Source organism: Chiloscyllium plagiosum, chromosome 21 (assembly GCF_004010195.1).
Source record: "Chiloscyllium plagiosum isolate BGI_BamShark_2017 chromosome 21, ASM401019v2, whole genome shotgun sequence".
Taxonomy (NCBI): Eukaryota; Metazoa; Chordata; class Chondrichthyes; order Orectolobiformes; family Hemiscylliidae; genus Chiloscyllium; species Chiloscyllium plagiosum.
Window position 1 is genome coordinate 32651134 of NC_057730.1, and position 16892 is coordinate 32668025.

General features: G+C 41.9%; 1 protein-coding gene across 11 annotated transcripts in view; it reads right to left on the minus strand.

The window, feature by feature from the left end:
- Positions 1 to 16892, minus strand: part of LOC122560728 (trinucleotide repeat-containing gene 6A protein-like) — a 171121-nt gene that overhangs the window by 4424 nt on the left and 149805 nt on the right. For all 11 annotated transcript variants that reach the window (XM_043711720.1, XM_043711719.1, XM_043711710.1 and 8 more), the window contains 5 exons: positions 14092 to 14232; positions 6286 to 6393; positions 5524 to 5742; positions 2107 to 2177; positions 981 to 1120 (listed from right to left, as the gene is read on the minus strand). In XM_043711720.1, coding sequence (XP_043567655.1) covers positions 981 to 1120; positions 2107 to 2177; positions 5524 to 5742; positions 6286 to 6393; positions 14092 to 14232 — 679 coding nt within the window. The remainder of the gene's footprint in view (positions 1 to 980; positions 1121 to 2106; positions 2178 to 5523; positions 5743 to 6285; positions 6394 to 14091; positions 14233 to 16892) is intronic.

Genomic DNA, 16892 nt, shown 5'->3' on the forward strand with positions numbered 1-16892 from the left:
AAGATATAAAAGAAACCTAAGGGGCAACTTTTTCATGCAGAGGGTGGTATGTGTATGGAATGAGCTGCCAGAGGAAGTGGTGGAGGCTGGTACAATTGCAACATTTAAGAGGCATTTGGATAGGTATATGAATAGGAAGGGTTTGGAGGGATATGGGCCGGGTGCTGGCAGGTGGGACTAGATTGGATTAGGATATAGGATATTCTGGTTGGCATGGACGGGTTGGACCGAAGGGTCTGTTTCCATGCTGTACATCTCTATGACTATGAGATGGGCAGGCACTATTTCGTTTGGATAATTGATTATTCAGTTAATTGATTAAATGCCTTTCCTCTGGGGCTTGGAGTTTTCTGTTAAGTCTGCTCCTCGTTCAGAAGACGAGACAGCAGCACACAGTGCGCGCGAGACCGCGCCCATACCCAACACCATTTGTTACCCTGCCACCTAACCCTGTCCCCTCTCCACAGCAGGCAGAATGGACACCAACAAGACGACTGTTGCTGCTGTGTGTGTGTGCGTGCGCGGGGGGGGGGGGGGGTTCTCCACATAGCGCATGCATGCAGCCACACATACAACTGTTTGACAGGTTCCACTGTTGCCATGTATTGGATCATGTTGGAGAGGTTATCTGGGGAAGGAGGGGTTTAGGGTACACCCCTGTGTAAAACTCCAGGAAATGTGTGGAGAGAGAGGGAGGACAGGTCATCAGTCATTTGGAGACGGTGCCTGGGCTCCGTGCAGCCCAGGACTGTTCTCAGCAGCATTTCAGGAAGCAGAGTTCACTTTTAATCACTGTAAACAAAAGACACGATCACTGCTGTAAACATATCTTTGGTGTAATGTTTCTCAGGACCTCAAGATCTCCTTCGAATAATCCGATATTGGGATAATCAAGGTTCCTGTACTAATTCTACAATAACCCCCTCTAGAATAAGCAAGATTTTAATCCAGATTATTAATAAAGGACAGATGCAACTTACATGTGTAGAGATTTCTGTGCCTTGGCTGCCTCTTCCTTCGAACTGTAACAGACCAAAGCGTTTCCATGGGGCAGGTTAAGGTGGAATGTTATTAGTGGGCCGTGCTGCATGCACAGTGTACGCAAAGTAGAGCCGTCAATCTGAAGGTTAAAGACATAGCAAGCGCCCTGTCAGCCAGAGTAATTCATGCCTGTAGCATTTATTTAGCATGTTTAATACAATAAAACATCCTAAGGTGCTTCATGGGAATGGTAAAAAAAAAAATTGGCATCAACAACAAAAGACAAAATTAGGACAGGTGACCTGTCCTAATGATCAATGGGACATGTTTTAAGGAGAATCTCACTTGAGGTAGGAATATAAGAAGGGAAATCAATGTTTAGAGTCTAGGACGGTGAAGGTAAGATCACCAATGAGGTGGTGAAGGAATTGGAAATGTGAAGTCTGGAGTAAGAGATCTCATATCTGGGTTGCACAATAATGGACAGAAAAATGAGAAGTACTGAAGAGAAGTTCCCAATGTTTAAAACACCAGTTCTTACTGATAGGCAATTAAACAATGAACCTCAATTATCAACAGGAGAGAAATTTAAAATTGCGCTATATCTTTAACACGTGCTGAATATCCTGATACAGCTCAGAAAACTGAGTGAGTTACACTCCTGAACCAGAGCTTCTGTTCAATCTCTATTGCTAGCTGTGGCAGCTAGAGCTGGAAGAGATGAAACAATCTAACCAGCCAGGGCTCCAGCAATCCAATCACCTGGAAAATATCCCAGTAAGACAATAAAACTGATTCTGTCCACAATCACATATGATGAATGCAGAGGATTCCCATTGCTCCTCAGCATAACTCAATGTCTTTGGGGATGGAGAAATGTGAATTAAGGTTGGACAGATTAATTTGCCCAAAATTGCTGAGTACAATATGTAAACAACCTTGGTCCTTTCCAGTGACCGTGAGTCAGGTTACTATTTCTTACGATAGTGAGAGTCAGGGATCAGGGTAGACTACCAGAGTTTCTTAGTCAAAATTCAACTAAGTATAGTGGAAGGTACACAGCAGGGTGAGCTGCAATGCATCTGAATTACTGAATCAGAGCCTGAATAAGATAAATTTGTTTACCTGAGGCGTGAGGTTCTTGAGAACAAGCCAATTGGTTATTCTCCCTGAGCTGATGTCACCCCAGCTTGGACCTGCATTAAGTAAACAAAAATGGAACTATTAAATGGAAATCATCCGCCTTGCCACTCAAACGAATCTCTCATTTGGAAAGTTCCAACTCCATTCTATTTGATATCAACAATGGTTGATATCAAGGTCAAGCAGTCTCGGTAGTCCTGACCCTATGCAGTACACGGGAATGAGTTCCCAAAACCAACTAAGTAACCTGTAATCTTCACCTCAATACAATGCAACAACCAGTTAAAACCATAACTGAGAGAAAAAAAAATTTGCTTTGAGTATAAAACATGCTTCTTTTTAAAGCATGGAGAACAGAAAATTCCCTTATATCCTCCAAGTAACCACACATTTAAAAGTATCAACACCAAGTTTCAATTGACTATTATTCTTTGCATGTATTTTTACCAGCCCAGCTGATGTTCCTACTGGACAAATCAGATTCCAGAATGAAATTTGGCCTGAAACATCATGTTTCTTTTTAAAGATGCAGTCCTTTGCTAAATGAAGCGCAAAAGGCAGATTTGGTTTTAACAAAAGAACATAAGTTTTACATAAAACAAATAAGAGGAAGAAATAAAACAGACAAATCTATCTGGATACAGAAATGTGAAAGAATTAAAAAAACACAGCAAAACAAAATCCCATATAGTCCCCAATACCATCACTTTAAAGTCACTCAACTAACACTGAAAGTTTATTTCTCAAACAAATCCATAGGTTTGATTGCTTGGTCTCAGTTTCTGTTCTGTGAACTGTGCAACCTTTGCTCTTGACCATTCAAAACTTAATGCTTAGACTCCCGCAGTCTTTTAATAATCTGCGAAGTGCTAAGCAAAACACCTGGGCTGGAAGTCTCAATCTGACATAATTTCTTATCTCAATTGTTCTGAACAATCTCCATTTCGAGGAGATTGCATTTGAATCTGATTTCAATTAAGGCTCCTTTGAACTGGACAGAAGTGTTATGTAGTTAGAGGTGCTGCCTTTTAAAGAGAGCTGATTGTGTGACCTGGAGGAGCAGAGCTTGGGTCCAGTCTAGAACTGGCTGTGGAGGTGTGAATATTGTCAATAAAGTTTTCCTGTTCAGATTTACCATTTGTCTAGCCAGTATATCATTCCTGGTCTCTCCTGCAGTCCTCACTTGCACCTATATAATTCCTGGTTCCAAAGGAAGCACTAACTTAATAACTGGCAAGGACAGTAGGTTCCAGCCCACGAATCGGATGGAAACTTGGCTTTTTTTGTGTCAGGAGCAGATACACGCAGAGCTACCGAAATTGTCATGGAGGGCAGTCACAAGAGAACTCAGGCTGAGGGTGATGCCAAGGAGGAACAGTACACTAGCATAGCCAGTGTAGGAACAGCAGATACAGAAGTGCTGAACGAGGGGACTCAAGCTACAAATGGCTACTAGACTTGAGTGGCAGGAAAAATTCCCCACTGGTGGGAAGACAAAATGGTAGGCCAATTTGGATAAAGGTTTGATGGAAAGTCAGAAAATTGGACTTTTATATACAGAACAGGTTAGTTTTTTATTAAAGACAAACATTGCAACTGAGGACATAATGGATTTTTTTTGTTTGAAGTATTATCAGTAAAAAGGCGTTCACAATTCCAGGAGTCTGGTACAACAAGAGGAACTCACGGAGAAGACATTCCAAAAGCTAGGAAATTATTTTGCACTGAAGCTGCTGGTGATCAAAAAGGTTTCAGTTTTTACAGATGGATACAACACGAAGGACAGTCCGTTTATGGTTGCTTTAAAGTGATTAGCAGGACATTGGGAATTCGGAGGGTTCTTCCGAGATGTCTTGTGGGACCAATTGGTTTGTGGACATAAAACAAAAGCAACCAACAAAGAGAGAACTGAATTTCAAGGCAGCTTTCAAAATTGCTACCACAATGGAGCTTACATATACTCAGTGACTTGGCCTCCATAGCGTTCTGTAGTAATGAGTTCCATGGATTCATCACATGCTGGTTTAGTTTTGAAGGATCATTCCTTCACTGAGGCGAGTGGAAACATCCTCTCCACAACCACACTAGCCAGACCTCTTAGTACCCTGTAAGTTTCAATGAGATTTCCCCTCATCCTTCTAAACTTTACCAAGTACAGACCCAAAGTCCTCAACTGGCCCTCACATGACAAACTGTTCATCCCCAGGATCATACTTGTAAATCTCCTCTGGACCCCCTTCAAGACTAGCCCGTTTCCTTAGATTATAGGGCCTAAAACTGTTCACAATTTTCAAAATGTGGTCTAACCATAACCTTATACAGCCTCAGCAGCGCATCCCTGCTCTTGCATTCTAGCCCTCTCAAAATGAATGCTAAGGCTGCATTCGCCTTCCTTACTGCCAACTTAACCTGCATGTTAACTGTAACTTCAGATTTCTGAGGCCATTCCTAGTTTAGAAAATAATGTATTCCTCTATTCTTGCTATCAAAATTCCTGAAGAAGGGCTAATGCCCGAAACGTCGATTCTCCTGTTCCCTAGATGCTGCCTGACCTGCTGCGCTTTTCCAGCAACACATTTCCATCTCTGATCTCCAGCATCTGCAGACCTCACTTTCTTATCAAAATTCATAACCTTATACCTTCCCACACTGTATTCCATCTGCCACTTCAGTGCCTGCTCTCCTAGCCTGTCCAAGTCCTGCTGCATCTCCCACCTCAACAGTACCTGTCCCTCCACCTACCTTTGTCACCTGAAAACTTAGTAACAATGCCTCAGTTCCTTTGTCTAGACTGCTAATGTGTAATATGAAAAGTTGTAATCCCAATACTGACCCCTGCAGAAATCCACTAGTCACTGGCTACCATCCTGAAAAGATCTCTTTATCCTACACTCTGTCTTATGCCAGTCAGCCAATCCTCTACCCATGCTAGCACATATTGTTAGGAATGGAGATTGTACCCATTAGGAAAGACTAGAAACATTGGACTTGATTTTGCTGGGACAGGGGTGAGATTTAATTGGGATGTATAAAATTAGGAGGAACTTGGGCTGAGTAGATAAGAAAGGACCTGTTTACCTGAACAAAGAGCTCAAATTCAGGGAGCCTAGATTAACAGGATTTGGCAGAAGGTTAATAGAGAAGTAAGAGGAATCTTTGCTTATTTAGAGAGCGGGTGTTTCGAATTTGGTAGAGGGTGTGCACAGAGAGAAAGGAGACTAAAGAAATCAATGCATAATTGTTTCTAAAACAAACATTTCCAGAAACCTACTTTGCCAGTACTTTAATATCTACACAACAATAAAGCTTTTTTGCAAAATGGCGTAGTTTGAATTGCTGCCAATTCTTGACATCATTTACTGCATTGGAAGAGAAACGTTTCATCCCATACCCTCTTACCAGGATTGTATCTGGACTCTGAAGTCCCCCATCCTCCGCCCACACGCAGCGAGCTATTTCCCCACGAGGACGAAGGCTTCTGATTAGTCAACCCTGGTGGTGGACGGGATGGAGCAGTAGTGTTTTTGGGGGGCAGGGGGACTTTCCACAGCTCATGAGCAAGGGAAGCATTGGTAACTGGACCAGGAGACCAAGTGGATTTGGGGTCACCGATTCTGGCTGCAAATTGAAAACATAAATAAGGTCAGCAATCAATTATAAAATACTTGCAACATATACCTGTTACTGCCATGTGGAACATTACTAAGTTACAATTCCTGAGCTTTTAAAATTTGGAATTTAATACCAACTTCCAGATGCATTCCCCAAATAATTTGCATAGTGAGGAAGGGATGCCGGTTGCAGTCAACTGTGAACAGTCCCTCAAATTCACTGAGCAATAAGGGACAAGACTGGTGATTCTCCCAGCATTGATGAAGAAAGCATCATGCCTGGACAGATCCTTGCCACCTCTTGGTGGTTCCTAGGCAGGATAACTGACTTAGTGATAATGTGTGGAGCCACTCTCAAACTGAAGGCCACGATAAGGAAGAAAACAAGAGATGGGGCGGTTGATTTATTGAAATCTAGCCATTAAAAATGTTTAATGGAATGTCTCAGTTACAGCAATATCTATATCCTAGTTGCAACCCATGCATAATGACTTGGTCAGAGAGGGATTTCTTTAATGTTTAGTAGCAGGCTTTGTATAAAGATTCCTACCTGGAGTGCTTTGTGCTGTACTGCTGAGGGAACTATTGTAGCTGGAGGCACCAACAAGGGACCAGGCACTAGTTGAAGGCAGCGTGGTGTTCATAGATGAGGACGACCCTATTGAATATAAACAAGGTGATGCATCAATGGCTTATTAGGAGCTGTATGACAGAAATTATTTAAACCAAGTAGCAAACTTCTTTTAAAAATGCTAAACTATAATTTCTTGATGTTAAATGAAACGGGTTGATTCCGTAAAATAAAAACATTGAAGATTTTCAAAACAGCAAACAACTCCCACCCACTCCACCAAAAGTACAAATGCTCTTATTCAGGAACTACCCCTTACTTTCCTCATATCAGGAATATTTTCGGAGTTCCTAGTTGCTATGACATCTCTCAATTCCCTCCTTGCCTTACACAAGCCACTAGGGTAACATGGGATGCAGCAAATTGGGTGGGGGGGTGGGGTGCTGCATGTATGGGTGTGTCTATCTGCACGCGCATCTGTATATAGCCATTGTTGTGGTCCACATCTGTAACAATGAGGAGAAAGAAGAATAAGGTCCTGCAGAATTTAGGGGAACTAGGCAGGAAACTAGCTAGCAGGCAGTAGCTCAAAAGATCATAATCTTTGGATTACATGCTTGTGTGTGTTTGGAACTATTATGATACAGCAGCAAATTTGTGACTTGACAGATGGCTTTAAATTCCTGGGACAGTTTTGGGAAGGGGGAATCTGTACAGTTCAGATGAGTTGCACCTTAATGGAGCTGGGACCAACATCCTTGTGCAGCAATTTGTTGGTAATATTGGGAAGGATTTTAACTAACTTGGTTTGGTTTGGATCACAGTAGACTGCACTAAGAATTTGGAAAGACTGTCTACACTAATGCTGAAAGGCTCAAGACAGAACTTTCCAAAGTGAGAGTTGGGACCCCAAGTGGGATTGTAAACGCCAAGGCAATAATTGCTCAATTATGATAACAGAGATTGGAATGGTAACTATATAAATGGCAGGGGGTGCAAGAGATTTTAGGGTGTATTCAGGACAATTTTCTATGCAAGCAGGTTTTCAATCTAACAGAAGAGGAAGCATTTGCTGGATAAGATGATGGAAATGATGTGAATCAAGTGCAAAAGAGAGAGTAACATTTGGGTGACAGTGATCATAGTATATTAAGGTTTAAGCTGGTTGTGGAAAAGGACAAAAATCAATCCAGACAAAGAATAATTAACTTACAACTTCTAAAAATATACATAATTGTAATACAGTGAGTGATTAGCATATGGAAAGCACCAAGAATTTCAGGTGGAAATAGATTCAATCACGGCTTTCAAAATAGAACTAGACATCTATCTTAAGAAAGAAAACATTGAGACTGACAGGGAAAAGGCAGAAAAGTGGAACAAGATGCGTTGTTCTTATAGATAGCCAGTCATGGCAAGCCAAATCATTTATTTTTGCACTGTAAACATCGTGATTCTACAGATTCCAGAACATAAATTCCTTCAATTCAAATTGAATAAAGTTTACAATTCATCTCGAGTTCAACTTCATGCATTCTCCCTTTAAATTATCAACCCCTTCTCACGAATGAATCCTTGACTTCATCTATCTACCCGAACTAACTTGGGAGGAGGTTGGGATCCAATAAATACTATCCAAACTACCTGTGCCTTAACTGGCCCATAATTTTGATGCTTTCTTCACTCCTTTTCTAATTTTGGCTGTTCATTTCCTCTTGCTGAACCCTCAAGCACAAGGTAGTTTGGATAGTATTTACTTAAATGTAAAGAGTCTGACAAACATGGCACATGACCTGAGGGCACAAATTGAAACATGAGGTATGACATAATTGCTTTCACTTAGACATGGTTGAGAGAGGGGCAGAATTGACAGCTCAATATTCCAAGATACAAGATCTTTGGGTGAGACAGGGAAGGAGATAAAACAGAAGGAGATGTCACAATATTGATCAGAGAATCAATTACAGCAATGGGTGGGTAGAGCATGTAGAAATGACAGGCAGTCAGAAGTGTGCAGCATAGAAAATGTTCTTTGGCCCATCAAATGGTCAAAACATGCATCAAACTATTCTAATCCCACTGTCTCCATTTTAGAAGGGTCCTCAAATGAATTCATATAGGTATAACTTAAAATCTAAGCAGGGCAAACCATATTGTCAGCAGTGCTTTCTTATCCAAGAGAAATAGAAGAGCAAATATGCAAGCAAACTTCAGTGTAAAATAGGAAAATAATATCACAGGATTTTAACTTGGAGTCAGAGTCATGCAGCATGGAAACCAGACACTTCAGTCCTTGTCAACCATTTTCCCAAACTAAACCAAACCCACATGCCTGTGTTTGGCCAAATCTTTCCTATTCATATACGTACGCAATTGTCTTTTAAAAGCTGTAGCCGTACCTGCATCTACCACTTCATCTGGCAGTTCACTGCACACACAAACCACCCTGGATATGAAAAAGTTGCCCCTCAAGTCCCTTTTAAATCTTTCTCCTGTTAGCTTAAAATATGCCCCCTACATTTGAACTCCCCCAAAAGGGATAAAATAACTTTGCTATTCACCTTATCTGTGGCCCTCATGATTTTAGAAACCTCCATAAAGCTCACTCCTCAATCTCCTGTGAAAAAAGTCCCATGCTATTTTTAGAACTGAAACCCTCCATTCCTGGTAACATTCTGGTAAATCTTTTCTAAATCCTCTCCAATTTAAAAACATACTTCCTTCAGCAAGGCAACCAGAACTGCACACAGTACTCCAGAAGACGATTGACCAAAGTCCTGTAAACCTCAACATAACATCCCAACTCCTATACTCAAAGGTCTGAGCAAAGGCGACAGGCATGCTGATTGCTTTCTTCACCACCTTGTCGACCAGTGACGCAAATTTCAAACAATTATGTACCTGAATCCCCTAGATCTCTCTGTTCTACAACACTACCCAGGGTCTTACTATTAACTGTACAAGTTCTGCCCTTGTTTGCTTTACCAAAATGCAATATCTCAACTATCCAAATTCAACTCCATCTACCACTCCTCAGCCCACTGACCTAATTGATAAAGATTCCTTTGTAATTTGAGGTAACCTTCTTTACTGTCCATTATAACAGCAATTTTGGTGTTACCTGCAAACTTACTTACCTTGCCTCCTATATTCTCATCCAAATAGTTATTATAAATGACAAACTACCTCAATGTTAAACAGGGAAGTCACACTGTCAACTGTTTACATCCAGGAGAGTTTGTTAAGCCAGCATGTAAAGGCTCTAGAATACAAAGGGCAGCTCTGGACTTAACTTTTAGATAATGAAGCTGGGCAAATGGTTGAAGCAGTAATTGCAGGGAAATTTGCAGACAGTGAAAACCATCATTAGATTCAAGACTATAACAGAAAAGGACAAGGTTGAACATGAAAGAAGATCAGGTATGATTTGACCATAGTGAACTTGGAGCAGATACTTTTAAATAAATCTGTGTAAAAGCAGTGCAACACATTTGGAGGAAGAAACAGGGTGGGTTGTGGTCCAACATGTTTCAATAAAGACAAAGGGTGGGACCAACAAATCCGATGCAGTCTGGATATCAAGATGGGATAAAGAGAAAAAGAGGGGCTTATGGCAAGTACCAAAGGGGTTCAAAACAGAAGCCTGACAGGAGCACAGAATGTCAAAGGAGAATAATTAAAAGGAGATTGCGTAAAAGAGGTATGAAAGAATAATGACTGATAAAATAAAGGAAAATCCTAAGTTATGTTACAAGTATGTTAAGGATAAGTAGGTAAAACATAGTACACAAAGCACCACAGTAGTAATTTGTGCATGGAACCACTGGATGCTTGCATGATTTTAAGTGAATACTTTACATCAATGTTCAATAGTGAGAGGGATGATGTGGCATCAAAATCTTCCTTCTAAGAGTTTGTTAAATATTGGATTATGTTAAATAAATATATTTATTGGATATTGGATTATGTTAAATAAATTAATATAGATGAGATTCTGATGGTCTAGCAAGCTTAATAGTAGACATATCTATAAGACTGGATGAAATGCTTCTCAAGCTGTTCAGTGAGGCAAGGGAGGAAATAGCTGGAGTGCTGCAATAATTTTCAATTCCTTGCTGGCTGCAGGAAAGGTGCCAGAGGACTAGAGGACAACCAATATGGTACCATTATTCAAGAAGGGAACATGGATAAACCTGGAAGCCACTGACTAGTCAGTCTAACCTAAGTGGTGGGAACCAATGGAAGCAATTCTGAAGGGTAGAACTGATTTGCATTTGGAGAGTCAGGGATTAATTAAGAACAGTCAGCAAGCCTTTGTTCAGGAGAAGTCATGTTTGGGCAATTTGAATTTTTCAAAGGAGTGACTGGGTGTGTATATGACAGCCTGGGAGACTGATAGTGAAGGCAAGTGCCCATGGGATCCAAGGAAACTGGCTAATTGGATACAGAATTGGTTGAATAACAAGAAACAAAGGGGCTCTTGCTGTTTGTGGCAAACATAAACAATTCAGAGTCAAATGTAGGAGGGTTGATCAGCAAGATTGTGGATGATACAAAAATTGTAAAATAGTAAAGTGCGGAGGGTAGCGTTAGATTATAAAAGATTATAGATGGGCTGATCAGTGGAAAAAGGAATTCAATTCAGGTTAGTATGTGGTGATGCAGACGGGCAGGATAAGCAAGGCAAGGGATGCATGGTGAATGGTAGAATTCTGGAAAGCAGCAAGAGTCAGAGGGACCTTAGTATGTTCACTGGCCTCTTAAGGTAGCAGGACAGGTAGGTAACACATGGGATACTTGCCTTTAAAAAGTAAAAGGTCAAGTCATTACTGTCCCAGAGACCACAGGGCTGAATTCTTAGAGCTTAACTTAGGGTCACTACATCTCAGGGGGAGAGAGAGCTTGAGAAGGAGAGTCCTTCATGGGAACCTCAGCCAGTGCAGAAATTAAAGCCAGGCATCAGTCTGCATTGCAAATCAAACTGTCCAGCCAACTGAGCTGAAGCTTAGGGCATTTGGTTAGGCCACTTTTACAGTACAGCATTCAGTTCTGGTCTCCCTGCTTTTGGAAAGATTTTACGAAACTTGAAAGAGTGCAGAAAAGATGTTGCTGGGTTTGGAGGGTTGAGCTATGGGGAGAGGCTGAATAGGCTAGGGCTTTTTTTCCTGGAGCGTCAGAGATTGAGGGTTTATAAACTGTCCAGCCAACTGAGCTGAAGCTTACTGCCTATAAAGGTTGTACAGGCAGAAACCCTCAACATTTAAGAAGTTATTAGGTGTGTGACTCCAACGTATGTAAGGCCATGGGCGAAGTGCTGGAAAGTGGGATCCCAATAATGGTTATGTTGACTGGAGCGGACTCGATGGGCCAAGGAGCCTTTTTAGAGTCAGAATTGTACAACACGAAAACAGACCCTTCAATCCAACTCGTCCATGCCGACCAGATTTCCTAATCCAGTCCCATTTGCAGGTATTTGGCCCATATCCCTCTAAACCCTTCCTTATCCAGATATCTTTTAAATGTTGGAATTGCACTAGCCTCCACCACATCCTCTGTCAGCTCATTCCATACACGCACCACCCTCTGCATCAAAAGGTTGCCCCTTAGGCCCTTTTAAATCTTTCCCCTCATACCTTAAACCTATGCTCTCCAGCTTTGCACTCCCCTACCCTGGCCCCTCATGATTTTATAAACCCTCAATCTCTGACGCTCCAGGAAAAAAGCCCTAGCCTATTCAGCCTCTCCCTATAGCTCAACCCTCCAAACCCAGCAACATCTTTTCTGCACTCTTTCAAGTTTCGTAAAATCTTTCCAAAAGCAGGGAGACCAGAACTGAATGCTGTACTGTAAAAGTGGCCTAACCAAATGCCCTGTATATCTGTAACATGACATTCCAAATCCTATACTCAAATGTATTGACCAGTAAAAGCAAGCATACCCTGTCTACCTGTGACTGTACCTTCAAGGAACTATGAATGCATTCCAAGGTGTCTTTGTTTGGCAACATTTCCTAGAATCCTGTAATTAATTGTCCAGTCCTGCCTTGATTTGCTTCATCAAAATACGACACCTCACATATATCCAAATTAAACTCCATCTGCCACTCATCAGCCCATCTGATCAAGGTCCTATTGTAGTCTGAGATGACCTTCTCCACTGTCCACTACATCATCAATTTTGGTGTCATCTGCAAGCTTACTAACTATTTCTCCTGTATTCACATTCAAATCATTTAAATGACAAATAGTAGTGGATCCACACCTTCGGTCGTGGGCCTCCAGTCGGAAAAACCACCGTCTCCTACTGTCAAGCCAAATTTGTAACCAAATACCTAGCTCTCTCTGGAGTCCATGTGATCTAACCTTGCTAACTAGTCTAGGCAGAACCTTGTTGAAGTTCACTGTCTGCCTTCACCAATCTTCAATGTCACTTCTTCAAAAAAATTCAATCTAGTCAGTACAACTTCCCATGAACAAAGCTATGGTGACCATCTCTAAAATCAGTCCCTGCCTTTCCAAATGCATCTAAATCCTGTCCTACAGAATCTCCTCAAACAACTTAACTACCACTGATGTCAGGCTCACCAGGCTAGAGTCCTTTGGCTTTTCCTTACCACTTTTCTGAAATAATGGCACCACATTAGCTACTCTCTAGTCTTTATGTTCTAGACCCATATGACTATACATGATTCCTCCATGTCTTTCCCACCTATGGCTGACCAAACCATCTTCCTCTAACACACCCCTACTCCCACAGTCACCTCGGAGGCAGGTTGGCTTTTGCCTGTTTCCCATCTAATTTATCTATCATAGGCAATATCATTTACAATGGCTTCTCTTTCCAGTCACACACTATTCCCCCTGATATTCCAAAAGCATCTATTCCTTGGTCCATTCCCATTTCTGACGTCTTGGTGACACCATCTGAAAGCAGACTGTTAGTTTGCCAATGCACTCTGATGACACCCAGCTCTATCACATCACAATCACTTTCTATTTCTCCATTGTTAAATTATCATTCTGCTTATCTGGCACCCACCACTTGTGTAAAATATTCTCCCAGCTAGGCATGAGGAAAACTAAAACCATTGTTTACAATCTTTGCTCTAAACACTACTTCCTGGTTACCAACTCTTTCCCTCTCTGGCAACTGCCAAAACTATATTGACAACCTTGGCGTCATATTTGACTCAGAGGTGAACTTCTGATCACAATCAGCATAAGATTACTCACTCAGTTTGGCCTTGCTAGATGCCACTTGGGCTGAAACTTTGTCATGTCTTTCTGTCAACTCTAGACTTGACTATTCTAACATACTCTTGGTTGCTCACCCTCATGTTAACCTCCATAAACTGGAGGTCATCTAAAACTCTGTTGTCTGTGCTTTAACATGTGCCAAGTTCTTTGGCCCTTCTATCTGTGCTTGCTAACTTATATTGGCTCCCAGTGAAGCAGCATGTTTATTTCAAAATGTTTACCTCGCTTTCAAATCTCTGCATGACCTTATCCCACCCTATCTGTAATCTCCTTTAGCTCACAACACTCAGCTATTTGTGCTCCTTTAATTCCAGCCAAGGTTCCTAGTGCTGGAATTCTCTCGTTATCTCTGAACCTCACTTTCTGGCTTTAAGAAACACTTACAAACCTAACTCTTTGGCCAAGATCATGATCACTTTTTTAAGTGGCTTGATGTCATAGTTTGTATGTGAAGTATCTTGAGACAGTTCACTGTAAATTGTTCTATAAATATAATTTGTTGCTAAAAGAACATGATGCTGACACTTACCATTATTCCTGTCCCTGAGGAGGTCAAGATCCCGGGCAGTAGAGATCGATAGACTTGTCATCACACTGCCAGGAGTGACGTAAGGGTCAGTTTCAGGGTCAATGTTTTGATAACCTTTCCAAGGCTCACCAGGACGAAACTCTATGTAAAAAATTCAAGCAATGAATTCAAGTGTTCCAGAGGTGGGAAAATAGTCTCTCAATTCCCAAAATATAAACCAACAAAAAGAGGAACTCCATGCATATGGTGCTCCAGGTACGAATGAACAACCCACTGCAAATGTAAAGATAATTGACCCTGCTAGTGTCCTTTTTCCCCATTTGGGAGGAAAAAACATTACCAAGTCCACTTCTTACTTCTTCCCCAACCCCACAAATCCCACATCATTCAGAAAGTCCTCCAGTCATCAGTCCAGATAGGGCACTGATTCAAGTCTTTTCATATGGTGTCATCTGACCTAGGATTAAATATCTCATTTCACAGACCTACTCTACTTTCAGCAAATTATTCATCTGATTGTATCAATATATGGAGGAACAAGATGACAATTTTTCACAGCCATGATGTTTTATTGCTCTTTATAGATATGGATTAACACTTCAATTGCACTAGGATGTGAGAAAATGTCACCCCATAAGAATGATTCCTCTTCTATTGAACGAATTGCAAGCACCTGAAGGAAAGTTATACTCTATGCAAAATCACATACTTGCAAAAGGACCCCTAATATCCCCATAACAGCCACAGGAATTCCCAAGGCACAATGAAGTTAAGAGCTTCAAAACAATTGAAAATTATACAGTTGACAGTGCAGAGATTAACAATTCCAGAAGCCAAACTAAAGGGAAAAAAAGAAACCCACTCTCACTGAACCGGAGTCAGTCACCATCACAGGACACCATTTGGCTTATCCAGTCCATGCCAGATCTCTACATGCAAATCCAATCAATGTTATTCCCCCACCACTGTACCCCCACACTCCTATAAGCTACATACAAAATGTGAGCAAAAGCTAACCACTGAGTTCCTTTCGTCTGTTCTGCCATTTAAGATGATCATGGTTGACAGTTGTTTCAAATCCACATTCCCACCTACCTACGATTACTCTCAGTTCTCCCATCTAACATGAACCTATCCAGTCCTGTCTTTAGAACTCATTTCTGCCCTGAAAAGACAATCCCTAAAAGTGCCACCTAGTTCTGGGCTGACCAAAGAGAAACCTCCATTCAAAGTCACTTTGTCAAGACCATTCTTATACACTTAATCAAGTATCTCTCACTCTTCAAAACCCTAGTGGAAACAAGCACTGCCTGTCAAACCTACCCTCATAACACAACCCATTCATTCAGGTGAAAATCCAGTAAACTTTCTGCTTTCAATATACATAGTGTTCTTTAAATGAGACAACCAAAATGAACAACATTTAAAATGTGGTCTCATAATTTCCTGTATGACTGAACTACAACATCCTTACTTTTATGTTCAATTTCCTTTGTAATAAAGTACAGTATCTCATCAGCCTTTGTGATTGTGTGCCATATTTGCATACTAACCTGTTTTCAACTCATCTGCGAGGGAGGAGCAAAGGACTTCGGGGAAGGTGAGTCTAACCATTTAAAACATTTACTTCAGGCATCGGAGCCTTCATTTGCCGAGAGGTGCAAGGGAGGAGCAAAGGACTGCCGGGAAGTTTTTAAGTGGGTGAGATTTCTCGTTTTTTTTCCTTCTCTTCCTTTGTATAGTCCTGTGCGGGCTTTCAGCATAGCAGGATATGGACGTTAGGGCAGTTGCATGTTCCTCCTGCAGAATGTGGCAGGTGAGATACACTTCACACATCTCTGCTGACTACATCTGTGGGAAGTGCACTCAACTCCAGCTCCTTGAAAATAGAGTTAGGGAACTGGAGCTAGATGAACTACAGATCATCCAGGAGGTTGAGGGGGAAATCGAGAGGATGTACAGGGAGGTGGTCACTCTCCAGACACACGATAATATGGGCTACTGTCAGGGGGAAGGAAAGGGAACTGACGGTCAGAGCAGGAATCCCCCATGGCTGTTCCCCTCAGCAATAAGTATACCGTTTTGGATACTGCTGGTGGGGATGGCCTACCAGGGAAAAGCCATAGTTGTCAGGTCTCTGGCACCGAGGCTCAGAAGGGAAGTGGGGAAAATAGAAAAGCGCTGGTGGTAAGGGACTCAACAGTTAGATGGATTGACAGGAGATTTGGTGGTCAGGAACGGGACTCCCGGAAGGTGTGTTGCCTCCCTAGTGCTAGGGTCCGGGATGTCGCCGTCTGGGGGAGGGTGAGCAGCCAGAAATCGTGGTACATATTAGCACCAATGATGTAGCCAGGAAAGGGATCGAGGATCTGAAAAGTGACTAGAGAGTTAGGTTGGAATCTGAAGAGCAGGAGTAGAGTAGTGACCTCAGGTTTGCTACCGGTGCCACGAGATAGTGAGATGAGGAACAGTCAGCAAATGCAGCTTAACATGTGGCTGCGAGGCTGGTGCAGGAGGGAGGGAGGGCTTCAGATACCTTGACCATTGGGATGCCTTCTGGGGAAGGTGGGACCTGAACATGAAGGACAGATTGCACCTGAACTGGAGGGGCACAGGTGTCCTGGGTGGGCGATTTGCTTGTGTGATTCAGGAGGGTTTAAACTAGTTTGGGAGGGGGTGGTGGAAATCAGAGCCACATGTCGAAGGGGGTGACAGTTGCAGATGGGGCAGTAACAGGATGTATTGAATCTATCAGGAAGGGTTCTCACACGATGAAACAAAGGGATCGGTTAAAGTGTGTC